Genomic DNA, 21,404 nt, shown 5'->3' on the forward strand with positions numbered 1-21,404 from the left:
ACAGGTCTAACCAGGGCAAAAGTGCCTGAGCTCAGTGGAGGACCAAATATTTGCAGCATCTCCAATGCCACCGGACACATTGCCCACCAACTGCTTCACCCCAACCCCCACATCTCACGAGTTGTGCCAACAGCAACAATTGATCTAGTCTTGCTGCCAACACTACTGCTACTCGAGGGGGGGGCACTCTCAGCATCAGATGGTGGTCTGCCGCCCTCCACCAAGGGTACCACCTTCTCCACTCTCTCTAAATAAATAAATAAATACATCCCAAATTGATAACAAATCCAATCCAATCCAATCACAATACAAACAGATAAGACCAAATTACATTCCAAATTAAAGAACATTTCAGAGGGGCTTCCCACGTTCTGGATGTCTGGAGAAATTGTCTCACACATTCTCCCCCCCCCCCCCCCCGCTTTCTTCGCTGTTGTTATGCCCATTTCCAAATTCCGATCTTAACCTCTCAAAATATCTTCAGTCGCCGGTGCATATCACCTCTCGCATTAAAGAAATCCATATGTCCATTCGCCTGCCGGAACACAGTTTAAGTCATGTTGTTGTCCATCAATAAGAATTCTCAGCGCTGCCTTCCTCCCAAATCTGGGCTGTTGTACAAGTCTGCTTCATTTACAGGTTAATGACGCCGTAAGCTCTCAAGTTGTTTAACAAGCTGTTATTCCAACTTTTTTGTAGCCCATTTCCTGGGCTGACCTTGTGGATGGGGTCCACACCAGTTTTACCCATGATAATGTTTGGGGCTATTCTTTTTAGTCATGTAGTCTGCTGCTGGGTCCCTGTTTGGAAGTGGAACCTAAGGAAACAGTATCAGTGGGAGCATCACTTCCTCACTGGTACGACAGCTGTTCCCCATAGTGCCCTACTTTGGAGGACATAACCTGATTTGGATGCACAGCTCAAAAGAGTTCAAAGAAACAAGTGCAAATGCATCCCCATCATCTTAAAAAAAGCAGTGGTTTCAAAGCACTGTACTGTCTTCACTTGTCAGTACAGAGCGGAGCATCAGAGTTAGCAATGCAGACATTAATGGAGATGCAATAGTTTATCTTGAATTTACTGCTGGAATAAATGATCGCTGCTTGAAAGTGAGCCGACGCTGCAGTTATCCAGAGGTTATGTTCTTTAATCTAAAGATACTGCAATTGCAACACAAAATGCTGGCAGCCAGATGCTTTTGGAAGTCAAGTATAATTACTATATTACATGATATTAAATGATGTTTGAGAGGAAATAAAATTAATTTGAGAGGAAATGTGAACCCCACTGCAAAAGCATTTTAAAAATACAAATAAAAATTCCCCAAACCATAAAGGTCAAGGCACCCCTGACCGTTAGGTCCAGTCGCGGACGACTCTGGGGTTGCGGCACTCATCTTGCTTTACTGGCCAAGGGAGCCGGCGTACAGCTTCCGGGTCATGTGGCCAGCATGACTAAACCGCTTCTGACGAACCAGAGCAGCACACGGAAATGCCATTTACCTTCCCACCGGAGCGGTACTGATCGGCAAGCCCTAGGCTCTGTGGTTTAACCCACAGCGCCACCATAGAGAGCACCTGACAAGCTAAGACCTATGTCCACCAAAAACCAACGTCTTACTTAACAGGGTTGGCCCAGATATTTTGGTGCCTGAGGCAAACTACAAAATTGCAGCCTCCGCCCATCCTCCCTGCCAGTGAAGAAGGGCTGGGTGAAACAGGAGCAAAGGGGGAATAATATCTGGCTGGTCTGCCTAAAATCATTTTGTGATAAATTTAGCTATTTCTTCTCTGGTTTTGCATATCAAACAAACAGACGTAATCTGAGATTTGGGGCTATAAAGAATATGAATCTTTTTTAAATTCAATTGACATAGTGTTTATTGTTATAAGGAAGGGGTTGGATAGTTTATACAGCAGAGTTTATTCTAAAAACATTTTTGTGTGCAGCAACTGTTCACTGCAAATGGCTGTGTCCCTGAGAAGCAGCCTCTGGCTGTGGAAACAAAAGACAGTTAAATCAAGAGAAGTTGCTTCACAAATTATTTTTGTTGATTGTCGACTGCAGCAATAAAACTGCTATCACAACTTGCCAAAGCTCAGCAGATGTGGTTTCAAACTGGATGTCGAGATTCCTGTGGGGTTGGACTAGATGACTCTGGGGTCCCCCAACTCTACAACTCTATGATTCTATGTGATATACATTGGGATCTGCGGCGCCCCATGGATCCTGCCGCCTGAGGTGGCCAACTCACTTTGCCTCATGGCCCTGCGCCTTAATAAATTGTGCCAGCCCTAAACATTCCTGGATAGCTCTTTGGTTAGATTTAACACCAAGGTGGCAGGTTCAATCCCTATGTGTGCCAGCTGCATATTCCTGCATTGCAGGGGATTGGACTAGATGACCCACAGGATCCCTTCCAACTTGACAGTTCTATAATTCCACCAAGGCTGCCCAATCAGGGCGACACCTCTCGCACAGGTAAAGTTTTGCAGGACGGTTTGACCTGCCTGTACAAAAAAATTTTTTTCCTTCCAGTAGCACCTTAAAGACCAACTAAGTTAGTTCTTGGTGTGAGCTTTCGTGTGCATGCACACTTCTTCAGATACTTCTTCAGACCTGCCTGTGTCGCTGATGGGCCAGGCCCAGGGCCAAGATTCCAACGTTAAGCAGGGGGAGGAGCCAGAAGGGGAGGTGGGCGGAGCCACCGCTCGCGGGTTCCTCTCGTATTGCCCGCTCTCCCAAACAGACTCAGCGGATAATGCAGTGGATAATTTGGGCGGGAGGAGGGGGCGGGGCCGCGCACGCGCGCAGCGCGCCGGGACAGCCTATAACTGCCGCGGGCCGACGCGTTCGACCTTTCACCCTGACGCTGACGGCTGAACGCGGAAGCGCGATGGCGGCGGCAGAAGGGCCGGCAGGCGGCAAGAGCGGCGCTTCCCCGTCGGCTGCGCACCGGAGGCTGCGGATCCTCTCGGGCCACCTGAGGAGCGGGCCGCCGGAGGCGCACCTGTCCGCTGCCCAGTGCCGAGGGCGGGCGGCGCCGGCGCCGGCTCGCCCTCAGCCGAGCACCTTCCCCAAGAGGCGGTAAGCGGGTGTGGCGGCGGGGGAAGCCTGGGCGAGGGCGGTTCCTCCCCGGTGGGACGCCAGCTGGATGGGGGCTTCCCGAGACAGGGGGCAAGGCCTCGCCCCGCCGCCCCTCGCGGAAAGGGCCCGAAGCCGGTGCTTTCCTTGCACGAAGAAGGGGACGGAGAGGCAGGAAAAAGCCGTTGCCGCTTTCCGCTATTCCTCCCTTTGGCCTCATTTAATTCAAAAAGAGAGTTTGGGGGCACACTCAAGTCTCATTTCTCCATAACATCTGAATTAGGAGGTCATATGTAGGCCCCCTGGGCCAGTGCCTGGGTTATTAAATCTAGCCGACAGGGTCTGATTGGTTGGGTCCAGAGCATGGTTAATGCTTCATTACTTGTGGGGGGAATGGTCTCTGATGTCTTGAAAAAGGTAGGTGTGTGGCTTCTCCTAAAGAAACCGACTTTGAACACCTTAGACTGGAACAACTGTTGACCAGTAACAAATACACCCTTTTGGAGGATGATGGGGCAGCTGCAAGCATGTTTTGATAGCGGATTATTTAGATCTGTTCTAATCTGGGTTCAGGTCTGGCCATGGGACTGAGTTGCCCTTGCTCTTCCTAATGGATGATATTTGCAGTGGGTGGGAGAGGGTGTGTGTGAGCTTGATCCTGCTTCTTGATCTCTGGCTTTTGACACCATCGACCATGGTATCTTCCGTGACTGGCTCTAGAATGGGAATTTGAAGCACTGTGTTACAATGATTTTGGTTCTACTTCTGGGACTAAGGAGAGTGGGACTGGGAAAGTACTTTTCAGGCTTCTGTAGGTTACTTTATGAGGTGCTGCAAGGCACTATCTTAACTCCATTGTTGTTCAACACCTATATGAAGCTCCCAGGAATAATCATTAGGAGTTTGGAAACAAGGTACCAGCAGCATGCTGATGACAGACAGTTCTATTTCTCCATAACATATGACTTGGGAGAGAGCATTGGAATCTGCATGAAAGCAGTGGCGAGATGGATAAGGAAATATAAGCTGCATTTGAATCCGGGCAGGATAGAGGCACTGTGGGCGAGTGGTTCCTGTGCCTCAGAAGTTGCTATGAGCTTCAGGTGCCATGTCCAAATAAATAACTTGTACATCTGTCCCCACTAAGGTATGAGCTCTATACAGTAGTACCTCGGGTTAAGAACTTAATTCGTTCTGGAGGTCCGTTCTTAACCTGAAACTGTTCGTAACCTGAGGTACCACTTTAGCTAATGGGGCCTCCCGCTGCTACCGCCGCACAATTTCTGTTCTCATCCTGAAGCAAAATTCTTAACCTGAGGTACTATTTATGGGTTAGCGGAGTCTGTAACCTGAAGCGTCTGTAACCCGAGGTACCACTGTATAAGGATACAGCTTGTGCATTATACTGCAGGGAAGACACACCCACCCACCTTCCTGTGTTGGACAAGAAACACAAAAGTTGAGAGCGCAAGTCAGTTGATGGTAATGTCCAAAGTAGCTCAGATTCAGTTTCCCCCATTTCTGTTACATGAAAGTCTTGAAGACCAAGTTAGTTAAATAGGAGTTATGGGGGGTGCGGTGGGGTAGGGTGTTTGCAGTTTATATATCTATGAACCTGTAGAGAATAAACCTATTTATGATAGCATTTATTTAACTTAACAGTGCATTTGGTATTTCATATTTCCATTATTGAAGATTATACTAATATGCCACTACAGTAGTGACATCTTGATTAGTAGCTGCTGCTTGGTTAGACCCTGAGTTCCTTGTTTGAATGTTTGAAATTTAGTACAGTGGTACCTCGGGATGCAAACGGGATCCATTCCAGAGCCCCATTCAAATCCCGAACGGAACACAAGACGCGACAGTGCGTCTGAGCGTGCTCATGCCGCGTTTCGCCGCTTCCGCGCATGCGCGTGATGTCATTTTGAGTGTCTGCACATGTGCGAGCGGCGAAACCTGGAAGTAACGTGCTCCATTACTTCCAGGTTGCCGCAGAGCGCAACTCGAACTCGCTCAACCCGAAGCGCATTCAACTTGAGGTATGACTGTATTCCTAATTAATACTTGACAGACCACCATAGAACATGAACAGGATAGGGTAGAACAGCCAGGTAGTCAAATCTCCTGTCTGTTTAAATTTTGGTGAACAAGCAGGGCAATGTGACTGAAACACTTACCAGGTTGGGTGGTAACGCTTTCTTCTGCACAATTTTCTTAATTAAAATTGCATACAGTATGCATAAGATTTCCCCGCAAGGAAATAGTGCGTTTTTGTGGAGAGTTCATTGGGAAAGCGTTGCAAGGAGAGTGGTTTAACCTCCTTCCCACAGTGCCATGGCCCAGATCTGGATTGGATTCTCCTTCAGCTGCTATTTGCTGAAATTCTAAGCAGTGGAACGTCCACTTATGAATCTCAAGCATCTTGTCTTGTTTGGCTTTAAGAAACTTGTTGACTTTATCTAGATTTACTCTCAGTGCATAGTGCCAACAGCTCCCTCTCCCCCGATACCTTTTCTTAAGAAATCAACCTTTTATTTAGGTAAGGATATTCAGACTGTGAGGCAAATGGTTACAAAACAAAATGTGAATTACTTTGCTTGTTAAGGGAGTTTCCTGGTGGGCAGTAGGAGTTCATGGAATGTGTCAAGAGAAGAGGAGGTTCGGTGCATTGTGAAAGGACTGGGATTAAGTGAACAGAAAAATCATACCTTAAATGACAGCATTATCATTAAGTATTATGTGTCCTGCTAAGATATTATCACATGATCTCTTTAACCCCCGCTTTGCCCCTGGCAGGAGCAGACTTGCTATCTAAAGTCCTACTGACTGTATCTTCAGTCTTGAGAAGCCAGTTGCCCAAGAGAGATCAGCCCATAGGCAAGGAGGTCATTAGCAGTTTTTGACTCCTGCTTGTTCCTATGATTAAGTAAGCTTTTGCGTGACAGCATTGATGGGCTCAGGTTGTTCCCGAGGCCGCAGGTAGTGCAGAATGTGGTGGCCCTATGCAGCTCAAGCCCAGTATACTTGCCCTGTCTTAACCTTTATATACCCAGTAGGTTACTGCATCTTGCAGGAGTGTTTCTCCTTCAAGTTCTGAAGATCTCAAAAGCTTGCTCTACAGTAACAGAGAGCTATGCCTCTTCTGTGGAGTGGCACTCCAGTTGAAATGTGACCTGTACCTTCCTTATGCACTTTTTTTGGAAACAAAGACACTCTTGTTCCGATAAGTAATTCCAGCTAGATGAATAGGTTTCTGCGTAGGTGTCCATTCTGTATTTCTTGTAAATTCATCTTTCGTTAGTTTTGTGCTGTTCTGTTACTGTTTTTAATGTATTTGGGACATCACCTTGGGCATATGTGAAAGTGAGAAATAAGAACAACAACGTTCTTAAACACACACACACACTTCTCTTTTTTCTGCAGCTGGAGGTTGCCTGGTGGAGAAGGAGAAACCATTGGCATTCCAAAGGGGTGGAGGGAAATTCTCAGCTGATGGATCAGTTCCAGAACCAAGCCAACCTCTGTGGGCCATTAGACTATACCTACACTGTTGACAAGCCTATACTGCTTCCTTTTACCATCCAAAGAGGAAGCAGAGGCATATCTCTTAGTGCTGTGGTTCATAGCACTAAGATCAGTATGTCTGTTCTTAGTTCAGGAAAGCCACATCTCCATGTCTTGTCTTATGATGCCAGGCGGCAGGTGTGTGTGATTTGCTTTTCTTCTGCTTACTTCCAACAGGGACCTAAAGCAGGAAATTTCAGCAGCACCAGGCATGCCATGCAAGAGGACTGGTGTCTTCTATTATTGTGTTTCTACATTCAAATGCCTCTGTCAGGGGTCCTGCTTGCTGTAACTACTGAGGCCAAGAAAGTACCCCAGTCTCTCACTGAGACTCCATAGCTGCTGGCAAGAAATGTATTGTTTTTTGGTCCCCCATTACACGTTAGGCAAATGAGTTGTCATGCTAAGTCATACTCAAACCCATTGGAAGAAATGGTCCTAAGATAGTCATGACAGTTTTAAGTCCACTGATTTCAGTGCATCTACTCAGATTATCACATGGTTGGCAAGATCCATTCATTGACTCCCTTAATTTATACTACAAGTGAAACTTCAGACTGAGTGTTTGGTATTTTTGAAAGTCCCTTGCTTTCAAAGTCTCCCTTAAAGACTTTTTTTAAAAATGGCTGTAGATTCTGTTGCAGATCTTTAAAAAAGAAAAATGTTCTGCTGCATATATTTTGTTTGGGTGATATTAGAGGTCCACTAAGTTTGGATGGGCTTGGTACTCGGTTATTGTTTCTAGTAGCCAAATTTTTGATGCTGTATGGAAGCAAAGTACATATTGTCTTAGCCGTGTAGTTTCACATTTCAAGCAACACATTCATCAGAGGATTAAAAATAGAAAACAATAAGATGAAATTTTTTCAGAGTTGGAGAATCTCTTAGCTGTTTGAAAAACTTTCTTCAGTATGTATCAAGAGCACATTTCTTACTTCAGTCATTATCAGCTACTTAATGGCATCTCCTCTTAAGCCAACTGTCAGATCATATTTCAAACGAACATTTTAACCAACAAGAGAAAGTCTCAGTAGTGATTTATAGGAGTTTCAAAAATAATTGAAGAAAGGAGGACTTGCTGGTCTTTGCCCTAGGGATTGAACTCCAGGGTTATTGTGGGGTTTGGGCAAGGTTATGTTTTTTCCATTCCCCCGTCACTCATCCACGTTCCTCAAAGATTTCTTGGGCGCACGGCAGGGAGTAATCCTTCCAGAACATTTGGAAGTTAATTCCTGTTATCTTTGTCCCTCGGATATAATAAGATACAGTAGCCATCACTAATCGCCACTTAATTATCTCTGCCAAGGGTCTTGACAGAGATGACTAACCAGCCATGAGGTCTCCCCGGAAGTCCTGAAACCCACTAGATTTTTGTGGTTGTAAGTTGTTTACAGTTTCAGTTTTTGATACTGTCTTAATTGTTGTAACCTGCCCTGGGACATTGGGGAAAAGTGTGAGATGGCAGCAAAATTATTATTATAAGCTGCAACCCAAGATAAAAGAGCACACCTAGCTACTTTAAAAGAATTGAGATTCACGGATGCTGTGATTACTAAGAACCAGCATGGTTTCTCAAAAACAAGTCATGCAAGACGAATCTCTTTCCTTCTCTCTCTGGATAAGGCTACAAGCCTGGTGGATCATGGGAATGCTATGGATGTTGTGCACCTTGCTTTCAGTAAGGCTTTTGACAAAGTTCCCCATCATATTCTTGTAGAGAAGCTGGTAAAATGTGGGTTGGATGAGGTAACTCTTAGGTGGATTTATAGCTGGTTGACTGACCAATCCCAAAGAGTGCTCAATAACTGTTCCTTATCCTGGAAAAAAGTGACAAGCGGAGTGCCACAAGATTCTGTCCTGGGCCTGTTGTTGTTCAGCATCTTTATAAAGAACTTGGACAAAGGAATTGAGGGGATGCTCATCACATTTGCAGATGACACCAAACTGGAGCTGCAGACAGAATCGGGATTCAATATGACCATAACAGATTGGAGAACTGGGCCCAAATTAACAAAATGAAATTCAGTAGGGACAAATGTAAGGCTCTTCACTTAGACAGGAAGAACCAGCTGCACAAATATAAGATGGGGGACACCTGGCTTACTAGCAGTACATGTGAAAAGGATCTAGGGGTCTTAGTAGACACAAGCTTAACGTGAGTCAAAAGTATGATGCAGCAGCAAAACAAACCAAAAAAGCTAATGCTAAGCTGCATCAGCAGAAGTCTAATGTTCAGATCAAGGGTAGTAATAATAACACTCTATTCTGCCTGGCGGGCTCTGGTCCATGGGGTCACAAAGAGTCAGACACAACTAAACAACAAATTCTGCCTTGGTCAGACCACACTTGGAGTACTGTGTCTAGTTCTGGACACCACGATTTAAGGACATTGACAAGCTGGAATGTGTGCAGAGGAGAGTGACGAAGATGATCAAGACTCTGCAAACCAAGACTTATGAACAGTATAAACTCTGATATATCAGTTAGGTGGCAAATGGCTCCTTAAACCATTTGGAAGTCGCCAAAACGGAATGTCTAGTTGCCATTTTGGGGCCAGGAGGCTTGAAAGTTGTATTTTTCAACACGACATCTTGATTCTTGAAATTTGCTCTGTGCAGATAAAATATCACAAATAGAATACTACAGGATGTGTTGTTAGCATGTGAAAACAGGCAAGTTCCAAGGATACCTAGGCATGCACCTCCACATGGTGGAGGCATCAGGTGCCATTCTGGCACCCGGGCATCTTCACTTGGTCGCAAGTGGCTGATATCCAGGTGCAACATGCCTCTGGCGAATTTCAAATGCTGCTTATGAGGAATGGTTGAGGGAATTGGGGATGTTTAGCCTGGAAGAGAGGAAATTAAACAGCCATCTTCAAGTATCTAAAGGGCTGTCACATGGAAGATGGAGCAAGATTGTTTTCTCCTGCTCCGGAGGGTAGGACCTGAACAAATGGCTGCAAGTTGTAAGGGAGGAGCTTCCAACTAAACATCAGAAATGACTTTCTGATAGTAAGGGCTGTTTAACAGTGGAATGGACTCCCTTGGGAGGTTGTGAATCCCCTTCCTTGGAGGTTTTTAAGCAGAGGTTGGATGGCCATCTGTCATGGTTGCTTTAGTTCAGATTCCTGCATTGCAGGGCTTGGCCTAGATGACCCTTGAGGACCCTTGCAGCTCTGCAACTCTGATTCTTCTTCTTCTACTGCTGCTACTACTACTACTAATTATATTTCAGCCTTTGGCCTGAGCCTCCAGCACTGTTTTTTGCTAAAACTTTAAGAGATAGTGCCTTTTGCATACGTATCTTAAGTACTCCGTGAGAGGTGTGAGCTTTCTTTTTCCAGGTAATCTCTGTTATATTAGGTCTAATTTGAGACGAATGAACTGTCATCTCCTTATCAACACGATGAAGCCTTTCTGTGGTGCAGTGGTTAAGAGCTGTAGACTCGTAATCTGGGGAACCGGGTTCGCTTCCCCGCTCCTCCACATGCAGCTGCTGGGTGACCTTGGGCCAGTCACACTTCTCTGAAGTCTCTCAGCCTCACTCACCTCACAGAGTGTTTGTTGTGGGGGAGGAAGGGAAAGGAGACTGTTAGCTGCTTTGAGACTCCTTCGGGTAGTGATAAAGCGGGATATCAAATCCAAACTCCTCTTCTTTCTCTTTTCTGATCTTCCATATTTGTTAGAGTTGTAAATGTTTGTTCACGGCAATATATCATGGAGAGTTATAGAAGAATAGCCAATGCTCTTCAAGAGAGTTGTGGATATTGTTTCTGGTTGTATATCCAAAAAGAGTTCAGTGACATATTTCTGTGTTTCATTTTCAAATTGTGATCGCTCAAAATGTAGGCCATTTCCTCCTCCTCATTCAGTGTCAGTCCTGTATAGCTGCAATTCACAAAAGTGCCTCAATATTTGTTGACATTAACTATTCTTCCGTGAATTTTATCACCAGACAAAGGAATTTCCATAACTTGTTATTCAGCATCTTCATCAAACAAATTTTTCACAATCAAGCCACAGACAGGCTTAATCAGTTTTTCAGCTGCTGTATGTGCTTTGTCTGTTGAGCAATCAATTCAGCCAGTTGGTAAGGTATAATTTGCATCTTACCTGAGACTTTACTCATTTTTCGAAATATGATCGTTGGCATTTCCACTGTTCCAACTGCCTTTCAAAATACTGAAACATTGCATTTTCGTATGTTTGGGGGCCATATTGGAATTGGAAAGCTTCTCACCGCAGATCAGACACATAGATTGAGGGACATTTTCATCTTCAGTCCATGTGAATCTGAGACTTGGATAGCTATCCACATATTGTTGACTAACTTTCTTTTTTGGAGGTCTGCTTAGACTTGCTACTGGCGTTGAATTAAACTAGTCTTCTCCAGCACTCTGTTTGAATGGTGATTCTGGATCACAACTAGGATTGCTTTCAGTATCACTTGATGCTCATGCTCTCATTTCAAAAATATATCTATCCATATTCTGCAAATAAAGTGATTTTGATACTATACAGTACACTGGAGTGTTCAAATGTTTTTTGATTATTCTTTAATCTTCCTCCTGCACATGCCATCCTCTCCTGCTACACCAGTGGGGTGAACCGCACCTTTTGAGAACCGCTGTGTTAAGTTGTCTGTTAAGCTATGGTGTAACATCCGCATTTATGATAGTTATCAGATTCAAGTAATGATGTGGGTGGTAGACACACCATGAAACTGTGTGTCTTTTTAAATAAAGGTGGCATCAGATTTGGAATTGTTTTCATAGGTAGATGTGCTTAGATATTTTAATTGTGTGTTAATTTATCAGTGACATGTTTCCCAACCTGGGCTCATTTGGAAGGATGAAGGCATATAAATATGATAAATAAGATAGTAATGAAAATGACTTGGATTAGCAAGGAGGAAGGAAGTTCATTCAGTCTGCTGGTGTGGGTGTTAAATGTGTTTTTGAGAATTGAGGTGTTAATTATTTTAAGCTGTGGTGTATGCATTGCATGGGTAGGTTAGAAATTCTCAGATTAATTAATGGGAGTCAGTATTTCTCTGTCCAGAAGGCAATCCGTGATGGTTTGTTTTTGATTTAGCTGGAACTATACTGCACGTTCTCAATTTGAGGGGTGGAAACTTCTAAAAGCTCTCCTTATTTTATTCTTGTATTTATATATTAAGCTCAAACAATTCCATAGTGTACACATCTGTCTGCCAGCGGGATGCACTTTGCTTGAACAATGGGACTTCCCCTTCATCTCCTTCCCCTTGCAGTTCCCTTGTGTGCCTGTCCAGTCAGCTGCAGAGAGTAGAGGGAAGTTCTACATGAAACTCGATTTTACCTATGATTTAGATTTTAAAGATTGCGGGGGGGGGGATATGAAGGTACTGAAAACTATTAACCTGCTCAAATAATTATCTAAAAATTTATGTATCTAAAATTACAGTTGTGGTAGTTAACTAGTATTGTTCTTGAAACATGAGTTTGACCAAACTGCGGGAGGCAGTGGAAGACAGGAGTGCCTGGTGTGCTCTGGTCCACGGGGTCACGAAGAGTCGGACACGACTAAACGACTAGACAACAATCTGTTCCAATTTCCATATTTGTTTTGTATTATTTCCATTGGCTAGATTACTAATTCAACCATGCATATTTTTTTTCCAAACAGACAGCTTCCCACTAACATCACCAGAGTTGAAATCAATTGTCAATGTGTACCTTAAACCTTAGGGGGCGCCGGTCACATATTTTAATTTAGGAATGTGAGCTTTAATGGCACGATTAATAGAGTGGGGAAATCTCTGAAAAGGATATGGTAAGAAGATGTCTTTAGATAGGATGGCTTCTTGGAGCAGTATTCATTCATTTATTTTCTTTTAGTATTCCTTTCAGTACTACCTTTATAGACTACCTTTCCTCCAAGGAGCTCAAGGTGGCCAATACATATTTCTCCCCCTCTCCATTTTTATCCACACAACCACTATGTGAGGAAGCTTAGGCTGAGAGACTGTTCATTCAGTGAGTGTCCTAGCTGAGTGACCTTCGAATGCTTTGTCTGCCTGGTTCCAGTCCCACATTCTAACTGCTTCATCAGACTGGTTAGAGAGTATGAGATGTATTTGTGGTGACCCAAATTTCACTGCAAATTTTGACAAATGGGGGGGGGCATTCTTGATGTCAGAATGAACGGGCCCCATCATGCAAAGATGGTGCCTGACATTTCCACTATCTGGGGATCAGTGGATCTGGACTGTTTTCATACACACCAATACCCCATCCTGTAGAATTCTATCAGTTATATTTTATCTGCGCAATCAGAATGAATTTCTGGAATCAAATTGCTTTTTCTGTTTAGCCTCAGCAGAAGTCATCATTAAGGAAAAGAGGTCTGAATAGGCCAATATATATGTGGACTGTCCCTGAATCAAGTGACTTCTCTTCTTTAAGTTCTCAAAGCTCTTAACGTAGCTCACAGTTGTCATCTGAACTAGCTAGATTTTTAACGGAGAATCAATCCCAGTCAGTCCATCATTTGAAAAATAAGATTTTAAAGCCGTCGTGCCCAAAAATGGCAACTAGAAATTCTGTTTTGGCGATTGCAACTTTGGTTTAAGGAGCCATTTGGCACCTAGTTTATATATGAGTTTCTAACACTACTCCCTGACTTAATCTGTATGAAGTGGTAGGGTCCAGAAATGAAATCCACATGACAATTGGCATGTAAGAAACACACATTTAATGTGGCTGAAAGACACTTTCTAACCTTTTGCGGATGAATGAAGTTGAACACTAGTTACATGGCTTTTTTGTAATACAGTACAGTATCTGCTTGCTTTGATATGAAGATCTTACAAAAGGATTGCCTGTCTCATTCAAATAAATGGAAATACTGCCACCTTGTGGGTGGTGCTTTGTGTGCCATAGCTCCCTCTTTATAACATTTCCTGATAACATCTGTTGTTGGATTGTGAACAAATAATCTTCCCAGACCCTTTGATCATTCTTCCCTGAATGTCTCCTCTCAAATGGGGGGGGGATGCATATGTTGTAAGTTTTGTTGCTTTGTAAAGAAATATGAGTAGTGCTCTTTTAAAATTGGCAGCGCAAATCATAAAGCTGTATGTTTTGGATGGAGGAGTGTTTTAGAATTACTTAACATCCTGTTTTAACATGCTGTTCTCACAGCTTGAATTTTTCTAAGCATGGTTCTGTGGAAACATTTTGGGGGTGATTTTCTTAACACTGTAGAGGAATACATTGAAGCAGCAAGCTGTCACTGTCACACCAGATGTGTAGCGCACTTGAGTTTTTGTTTTATTCTTATCAAAGTTAAACCGCCAGACACAGTTGCAATTCTAGTTTATTTTAGCTAGGTTAGGATTGCCTTTATTGAACATTTGCTCTAGCAAATTCTCACAACAGGTCTTTCTGCACACCTAAAGGGTGGGAAACTCAGACTCTGGGGGCAAATGGGGCCCCCGGGGCCTTTGTCTGGCCCTTGAGACTTTTCTAGCCATATTTTTCATCAGCCTTGCTTCACACCCTCCTAGAGTGATTTTTCCCTGGCTGGAATGAGTCTGTGCACTTTGATAATGCATCTTGGTTTCCTGGATGGCGGGTGAGAGAGGGTTGTGTGAATTTGTGCAGAAGCTAGTCTACTGTACATAGGTAAAGTTTATATTTATGCTCCACCCACGTGTGCCTGCGGTTTTGCCTGCCCAGAAGGAAATGTAGTCTTCAAACTGAAAGGTTCCTTATCCCTGGCATATACCCAGCACTCTGTTGCATAGTTAGCCTCGCTTCAGGATGCAGATGTTGCATCTACAAATTTCATTCTAGCTTCACCCGTCCCCTTCTTAAGACTCTTCTAAATTGTGGGAGCAAGTTGCTGACAAACAAAAATCTTCCCTTCATTTACAACAATAGCATGTGGTGCTTCACAGTTTCAGCTGTCACTTGTCAACATACCTACACACCTATGTCGTAACTCTGGGTATTTCATTAAGTAAATCAGGCTCTGGATAATGTCCTTCTTCAGAATGTCATTAACATAAGAACATAAAGAACATTAAGCATCCTATTCTCAAGAGTGGCATCCAGACCTGTGGGAAACCTTCAAGCGCAAGAGCGCTGTCTCTCCCCGTCAGCTTCCAGCAACTGGTGTTCAGAAGCATTGCTGTCATTTTTGGTATACAGAAGCATTAATGTAACAAAAATGAGTGTTTATAAGCAGCTAAGGGGCTACATACAGCTTTGTACATCAGTTATATAATAATGCAAGCTGATGTAATGTTTCATCAGAATGGACAGTATCTTAGAATTATAACGTTGACAAAAATGAGCAAACAACATAGTGAACTAACAAGTCATATTCTTTTTATCCTCCTTTCCCTTTTAGGCAAGAAGTTTTTAAGTGGAACGGATGGGGTTACAATGACTCAAAATTCATCATCAATAAGAAGGGACAAGCAGAATTCACAGGGAAAAGGTAACATCCTTGTAGATACATAATATTTCTAAGGGATGGGGGGCAGGAGGGATTTAAAAGCACGAAATGGATATTAAATAGTAGGTGAAGTAATATCATTGGCTTTTGGGTGGATTGCCCCTGTCAGGTATGTGGTCTGTTGGTTACCTTTATGTGAATAGTTCATCAGTGGCAGACTAAAGCCAAAGCTGTTACCCTGATTGTTGCGTGGATTTGTAGAAAATGGAGGGGTGATTGGAGTGTCTGGCCACTTCTACTAGTCTATAGTTTTTTGAGGCTTGGCTTTGTCACCCAGACTCAGATACTCGGGACGTTGTCTGACCCCCGACCCAGCATAACTCCAATCCCATAGGTGATCCATTCCCTTATGCACATCTGTTGCTTCATCCTACATGAGCCAAGATGCAAGTTGCTGCTGGACTTCCAGCTCCCATCAACCCCGGCCACCATGGCCAAAAGTCATGGATGATGAGAGCTGTGCTTCAGTCATGTCTGTAGAGCCACAGGTTAATTAACTACAAGTACCAGAGGATTTGTCGGAATCCTACCCTTATGTATACAGATGAGTTAATTATTCTTTGTGAACATAAGAGGGACCCTACTGAGTCAAACCAAGAGCTCATCTCATCCAACATCCCATTTCCTATAACAGCTGTATAGATGCATCCAAAAACCCTGTAAGAAAGGCAAGAAGGCAATAACTTTGCCATCCTGGTTTCCCTACTTGGCAAGGATGATCACTGAATGTGGAGATGCTTTTTTGGCATCAGTTCTCATACCTTTTTTATGAGAGGAGACTTCTCCATGAATTTGTCTAATCATCCTCTATAAAACTACTTAAGCCACTGGCTGTTGCCACATCGTAGGATGGTGACGTTCATCAGCTATTTATGTTGTTTAAAGGTGTGCTTCGTTTTGCTAATCCTGAATTCATTTGTCTAATACTTAAACCATTTAAGCCACTGGCTGTTGCCAGATCATGCGATGGTGGCTTTCATGAGCACGTGAAAGGTGTACTGCACATTTTGTGAATCTTGAGGCTATTGCCCAATTAATTTCATTGGGTAAACCAAAGGTCTAGTATTAGAGACGGCCAAACTTATTTCTATTCACTTGCTTCACAGTTTGCATAACTTTTATCTTTAAAAACTACATCCATGCCTTTTTTTCTGAACTAAAAAGCCACAAATGCTGCAGCTCTTCCGTATAGGAAAGATGCTCTAACCCTTGTTCGTCTTGGCTTCTCTTCCCCAGCTGTAGTCTCCTAGTCATCTTTTCTTCAAAAGAACCTCATGCCGTATTCAAAATTTAGCCACACCACTTTTCTTAAAGTACTGCAGCGCTTGGATTCTTCTTTTCTGGAAATACAGTATTTGTAATTCCTCCTGTAGTAAACTTGATGTCAGTTAATATGATGACTTCTAGTTTTTGAAGGAATAAATTCTCTTCAGCTACTGTTTAATTTTTCAATCTAATTTAGGTGTCTTCCCCTGCAGATTAATCCCTGAAAACTTGAAGGAAATAGGCTTCAACTTCTGATCCTTGTATTTGTCCTGTATTTGGCAGCTCTGCGCTAATTCTCTTTGGATGCTGTCTTTGGGGCATCCTGAACTGTACACAATATTCTAAATGTGAGCATGCCATGAACGAATGCAATTGTGGCTTTTTATTTCAGACCTATTCAGCTATTTTGTTGTTTATTTACCCAGACCAGAGAAATATGTGGGAACTCTTTAATACACTTCAGACTTTGCTCTGTTAACTACCTTCTCAGGCAACAAGTAGTTTATGTTGCAAATCACCAGGTAATTTCTGAATAAGTTAAATAGCACTGTTCCCAATACCAAACTTTGTGTTACTACCAAAAACAGCAACCCTACTCTCTGCTCATGATTTTAATTAACTACTATCTGTAAGAGGGTTCTTGTCACCTCACTACTATGTTTTCTTCATCTTTGATGGGCTTTCAAAAAGCATTTGGACAATTCAGAAGTATATAACTGTACAAAACTGGGTGTTTATTTGACTCGGGATTATGAAAGGTTGTTGAGCGATACTTTCCTTTGCAGAAGCTGTTCCGGCACTTCACCCACAAGACTGATTCTTCTTTCTGCTTAAGAATGGCTCATATTAAAACTCTTTGCAACTTAGCTGGATAGGTGAGACTGACACATCTATAATTTCCTGGATCCTCAGTCCCATCCTTCCAGAAATTACATACTCTTTGTGTATATTTGAACAAATAAAATACTAGATTTGTACTAGCTTCAGGCTAGAAAGAACTGACTAAAATACTTTCGAATTCAGGTATCGGCTAGGTGGTACGGTGTTGCCTTTTTTAATAGACTTGATGGAGAAATATATGAGCGGAAGTCTGGAGCATAAAAGTACTTCTAGAGTAAGTATATAAATGAACTTCTAATTTGGTGTAACTCAGTGCGACTTCTAAGAGTCCTTTGCATGCAGTTGGAATAAGGTTTAACCTCTGATCCATTGCCATTGTCCTTTTTGTACTATCTGATATCCGATAACTTGGGCAGAGGCCTTTCCAAAGCTTGCTACCAGTGCCCTGTGGTTCCTTACTATATGGTTCAGTGTCAATCTGTGTCTAAAAATGAAGTACCTTATTTAATCTGATTTGATTAGGTTTCTTTCCTCTGTAACCTTTCTTAGTAACGTTACATTGCTTCCTTTTTGACACAGGTTGGAAATCCTTTTCTTTCTTTCTTTTAGTGTTTTGCTTCTGTATTTTATATTTTTATTTTTTAAATCTATTTTTTATAATGTTACGATTTACTAGTTCTCAGTTGCTCTGTGGATAAAAAAAGCTGGGATAAATATCGAATAGCTAACATACTAATACTATGTTTCTGCAAGGTTTCTTGGTCACTAATTGTTTAGACATTTGATCAGTACCTTTACACCTGCCCTCCAGATACTTGGCCAATTAAGTGATCAAATATAGATGGGCAGGTACACTTTTAAGTTAATAAAATTCCAGCACAGGTACCTGCTAATTCCAGATGCCCTAGTTAGCTGTGAAGCATTGAAATTGTTCCCTGTACCACTGGTCTCCATCGTTTTTAGCAAGTGTGCCACAAGTCAAGTCCAAAATGAATGTGCCAAGGTCCTTTTACTTTGGGACAGTTTGACTCAGCTAGCATGGGGGGAGGCAGAGAAGTCCCCTCCATGCCATAGCTGGGATATAAGCACCACCTACTCTTGTCCACAAGTGCTGCAAACCCCGCATGCAACAGGTTAGCAATTTGATTACCGAAGCTGAGGACGGATTTATTTTTAGCTAGTAACATTGGCACAAATTTAAATGTATTAAATCTCCTACAAGAGATTGGATTGTAAAGCATGCTTTTAAATCCAGGGGAAAGTGTGTCCTGGTTGTCAGCTGGAAGTTTGGGAAGCAAGCGGGCATGATACAACTTGGTTGCTGTTGAGGTATAATCCTGCCCCACTGCTTTGCCTGCATTCTTACGCTAAACTGCATTTCCAAGTATTTCAGTAGAACTTGTCTAGAACAATTGCTTTGCAGTGCAATTGTTAAAGCGTTTGGGGCAGACCTAAATGGAGAAGTAGATGTCTTTTCCAAGAAAGATAATGTTATGAAGTACAGCCTGAGCTCAGGATCTCCTAAAAAGGACTTGCATTTCTACTAGAGTGAAATGGAAGTGGGATGGATAAATACAATTAAAACTTTCAGTTCTTAGAGCCTTTACCTTCCATTCATTAAATGTAATCCACTTCAGACCAATATTTTAGGTCAGTGATACTTGATGGCTAGAGTAGAAGCACCATGCAGTAGAATATCCCTTTTTCAGTAGAAATCTGTCTGATGCTTGTGCCTCTCAGCTGGCTGTAGCTCAGGCAGGCAGAAATGAAGCAGGGAGAAAGCAAGTGAGATAGACATGGTACCCTCCTTTTCCTTTAACACCATTGATTTGTGCAACCCAGATGTTGACACAGGTAGCAGAAAATAAAAGTCCTTTGAAATATAACAGTGATGTTGAATGAGCTGAGCGTTGACCACAAGAAAGGTAAAGGGTTTTACCCAATTTCAACACCAGTAAATGGGTTTGAGTCATACTTTACCTTTGGCTTCTGGGAAGAACTATCAATGGTTTGTCCTTCCTGCACCTTCCCTAGGACTATTTAAAACCTTTGTGACCCGAGGAAAGGCTGAAACAAGGAAGGCCAGGCCAGGAAGCTATTGCCATCAGCTTCCAGTCAGCTTAAGAAGACTGCATTCTCTAGCACTTTTTGGCGTTAGTATTTCAAAATTGTGTATCGCCCCGGCTGCCTTGTTAGAAAGGTGCTATATATTTGCAATAATACAGAGAAATAAATAGTTTGAAAGGGGACAGCAAAAAAATGAATTGGTTTCCCAAGAGCTTGGCATTTCTCTTATTGTAGAAGTACCTTGCCTCTCTGCGGGAGTTTCTTCTTCTGAATAGGTGCACTGAGCATAGCTGTGTTTTTCTTTTACACTGAAGGCATCCTTGAATCTTAATGATGTGCCTCCTTCTATTGCAAATGAAGAATTTATCAAAGACCTCCAAGCTGCTAAAATATCATATACCCAAGAAGCAGAAGCTAGGATATTCAGAGCTCATGGTAAGAACACACACACACACACACACACACACACACACAGTGCATTTTAACTGTATGTTTATTTTTTAACTTGACATCTTTGTAAACATCGCCCCCCCCCTTTTGTACTTTAGGTCATTGCTTACATGAACTATATAAGCTCAGGGAAGGAATGTTTCAACGAGTTCCTGATGTAGTTGTATGGCCAGGTAAGCTCTTTAGAATGTTTTTCTCATTCTTCAAAGGCTTTCCCCCACCCTGAAGTCCAATATAGCAAAATACAAATCTGGGGGCGGGGGATGAACTTGATATTGGAAAGCACTTGCAGATGTTGGCAGAGCACAGAATCTCATCCAGTACTTGGTCCAGGAATGTTGTTTGGAAGTCTGCCAAGAATGCTGCTTATGCAGCCTGGTGAAAAAGCCTTTGCAAAACACAGGCTCTGCTTTACTTGTTTGGTCACTTTCCTCCAAAGTGAAAGAAAACTGTCAAAATTTGAAAGGTAGATGCAACATGGGCACAGGATCAAAACATACAAACACGTGAAAGACTTGGAAGCTTTTTTTAGTGTGTGCAAACCTTTAATTTTCTGAAGATGAAATAAAGTTCTGATATGGTAAGCTTTCAACCAGATTTTCACGGGCAACGGATTCTTGCTAAAGAAAGAAACCTGAGCCATGCTAGCAATTTCAAGAACATGTAATTTGCTGTTCAGAATGCATTACATGGGTTCTTGTTTACAGTTTCTGTGATTTACTGGCCTTTACCCAGCTGGCTCCTTCCAGCTGTGCAACTTAGATGCTGGGAAAACTTGGCTCAGTATCCTTTATTTTTATTTCTAGTTGTTAATACCAGAACACTTGCTGGGGTGCTTTCTGAGCATTTTCCAGAGAAACCAAAGCTTCTTCATTTATGCTCCATTGAAACCAACATAGCAAGTTAGTCGAAACCAACTGGAGAGTTTCATGACCCATTTTAGATGAATTCAGGCCGCTGCTCTAAATCAAGATATGGACACCTTTCCTATTGACGGTCCTTGCTAGTTCATTTTCAACTTTTTTCAAACTAGCAGAAATATATAGGGAGGAATGTAGCGCTAGGTAAGCTTTTCAGATTTCCAGGCAAAATAATCCCCTCTCTCCTTGCCCCCTCCTTCTGGGGGTTCTCATGATCTCTCCAGAGCCAGTGGAGTCCTTGTGCAAGCTTCTGTTCCTGGGATGATTCATTGGTTGAATCTAGCCCATACTTTGTTGTCTGTAGGATATAAAGTATTTTTCAGTGTATTGGACAAGATTTTTTGACTCAAAAATCACGTCAAAAAACTGGGGTCGTCCAATACACGGATAGTGACATGGCTGGGGCGGGGGGGAGAAGCTGTGCGCCACCAGCCAGCTTGTTGGCGGGAGCGCAACTTCCCCCAATTCTGCTGTGCACAGGAAATGATCTAGGGAGTGTTTCCTGCCCGAAGCTGCGTGGGGGGAGAGGCTCAACAACTTTGGGCCATCTCCCCTCATTTTCCTAAAATTGAGTCCCCCAAAATGGGGGGTGGGTCTTATACATGGGGGCGTCTTATAGACGGAAAAGTATGGTACTTATTTGCACCTCCATCTCATAACACTTGGTGCATCCATAACTCCTTCAAGCGCTAAGAGTTTTTAC

General features: G+C 42.8%; 1 protein-coding gene across 2 annotated transcripts in view; it reads left to right on the forward strand.

Moving 5' to 3' along the window:
* The first annotated feature begins 2,693 nt into the window (after window positions 1-2,693).
* Window positions 2,694-21,404, forward strand: part of AGPS (alkylglycerone phosphate synthase) — a 48,861-nt gene continuing 30,150 nt past the window's right edge. The window contains exons 1-5 of one of the 2 annotated variants that reach the window (XR_014551777.1): window positions 2,694-3,087; window positions 15,051-15,140; window positions 17,448-17,538; window positions 19,646-19,766; window positions 19,880-19,954. Coding sequence is in view for 1 of the 2 variants with exons in the window: in XM_083629080.1 (XP_083485206.1) it covers window positions 2,762-3,087; window positions 15,051-15,140; window positions 17,448-17,538; window positions 19,646-19,766; window positions 19,880-19,954 (703 nt within the window). In the remaining variant the exon portion in view is untranslated. The remainder of the gene's footprint in view (window positions 3,088-15,050; window positions 15,141-17,447; window positions 17,539-19,645; window positions 19,767-19,879; window positions 19,955-21,404) is intronic. The other variant, XM_083629080.1, reaches the window with a different exon arrangement.

Source organism: Podarcis filfolensis (assembly GCF_964270895.1).
Source record: "Podarcis filfolensis genome assembly, chromosome: 1".
NCBI lineage: Eukaryota > Metazoa > Chordata > Lepidosauria > Squamata > Lacertidae > Podarcis > Podarcis filfolensis.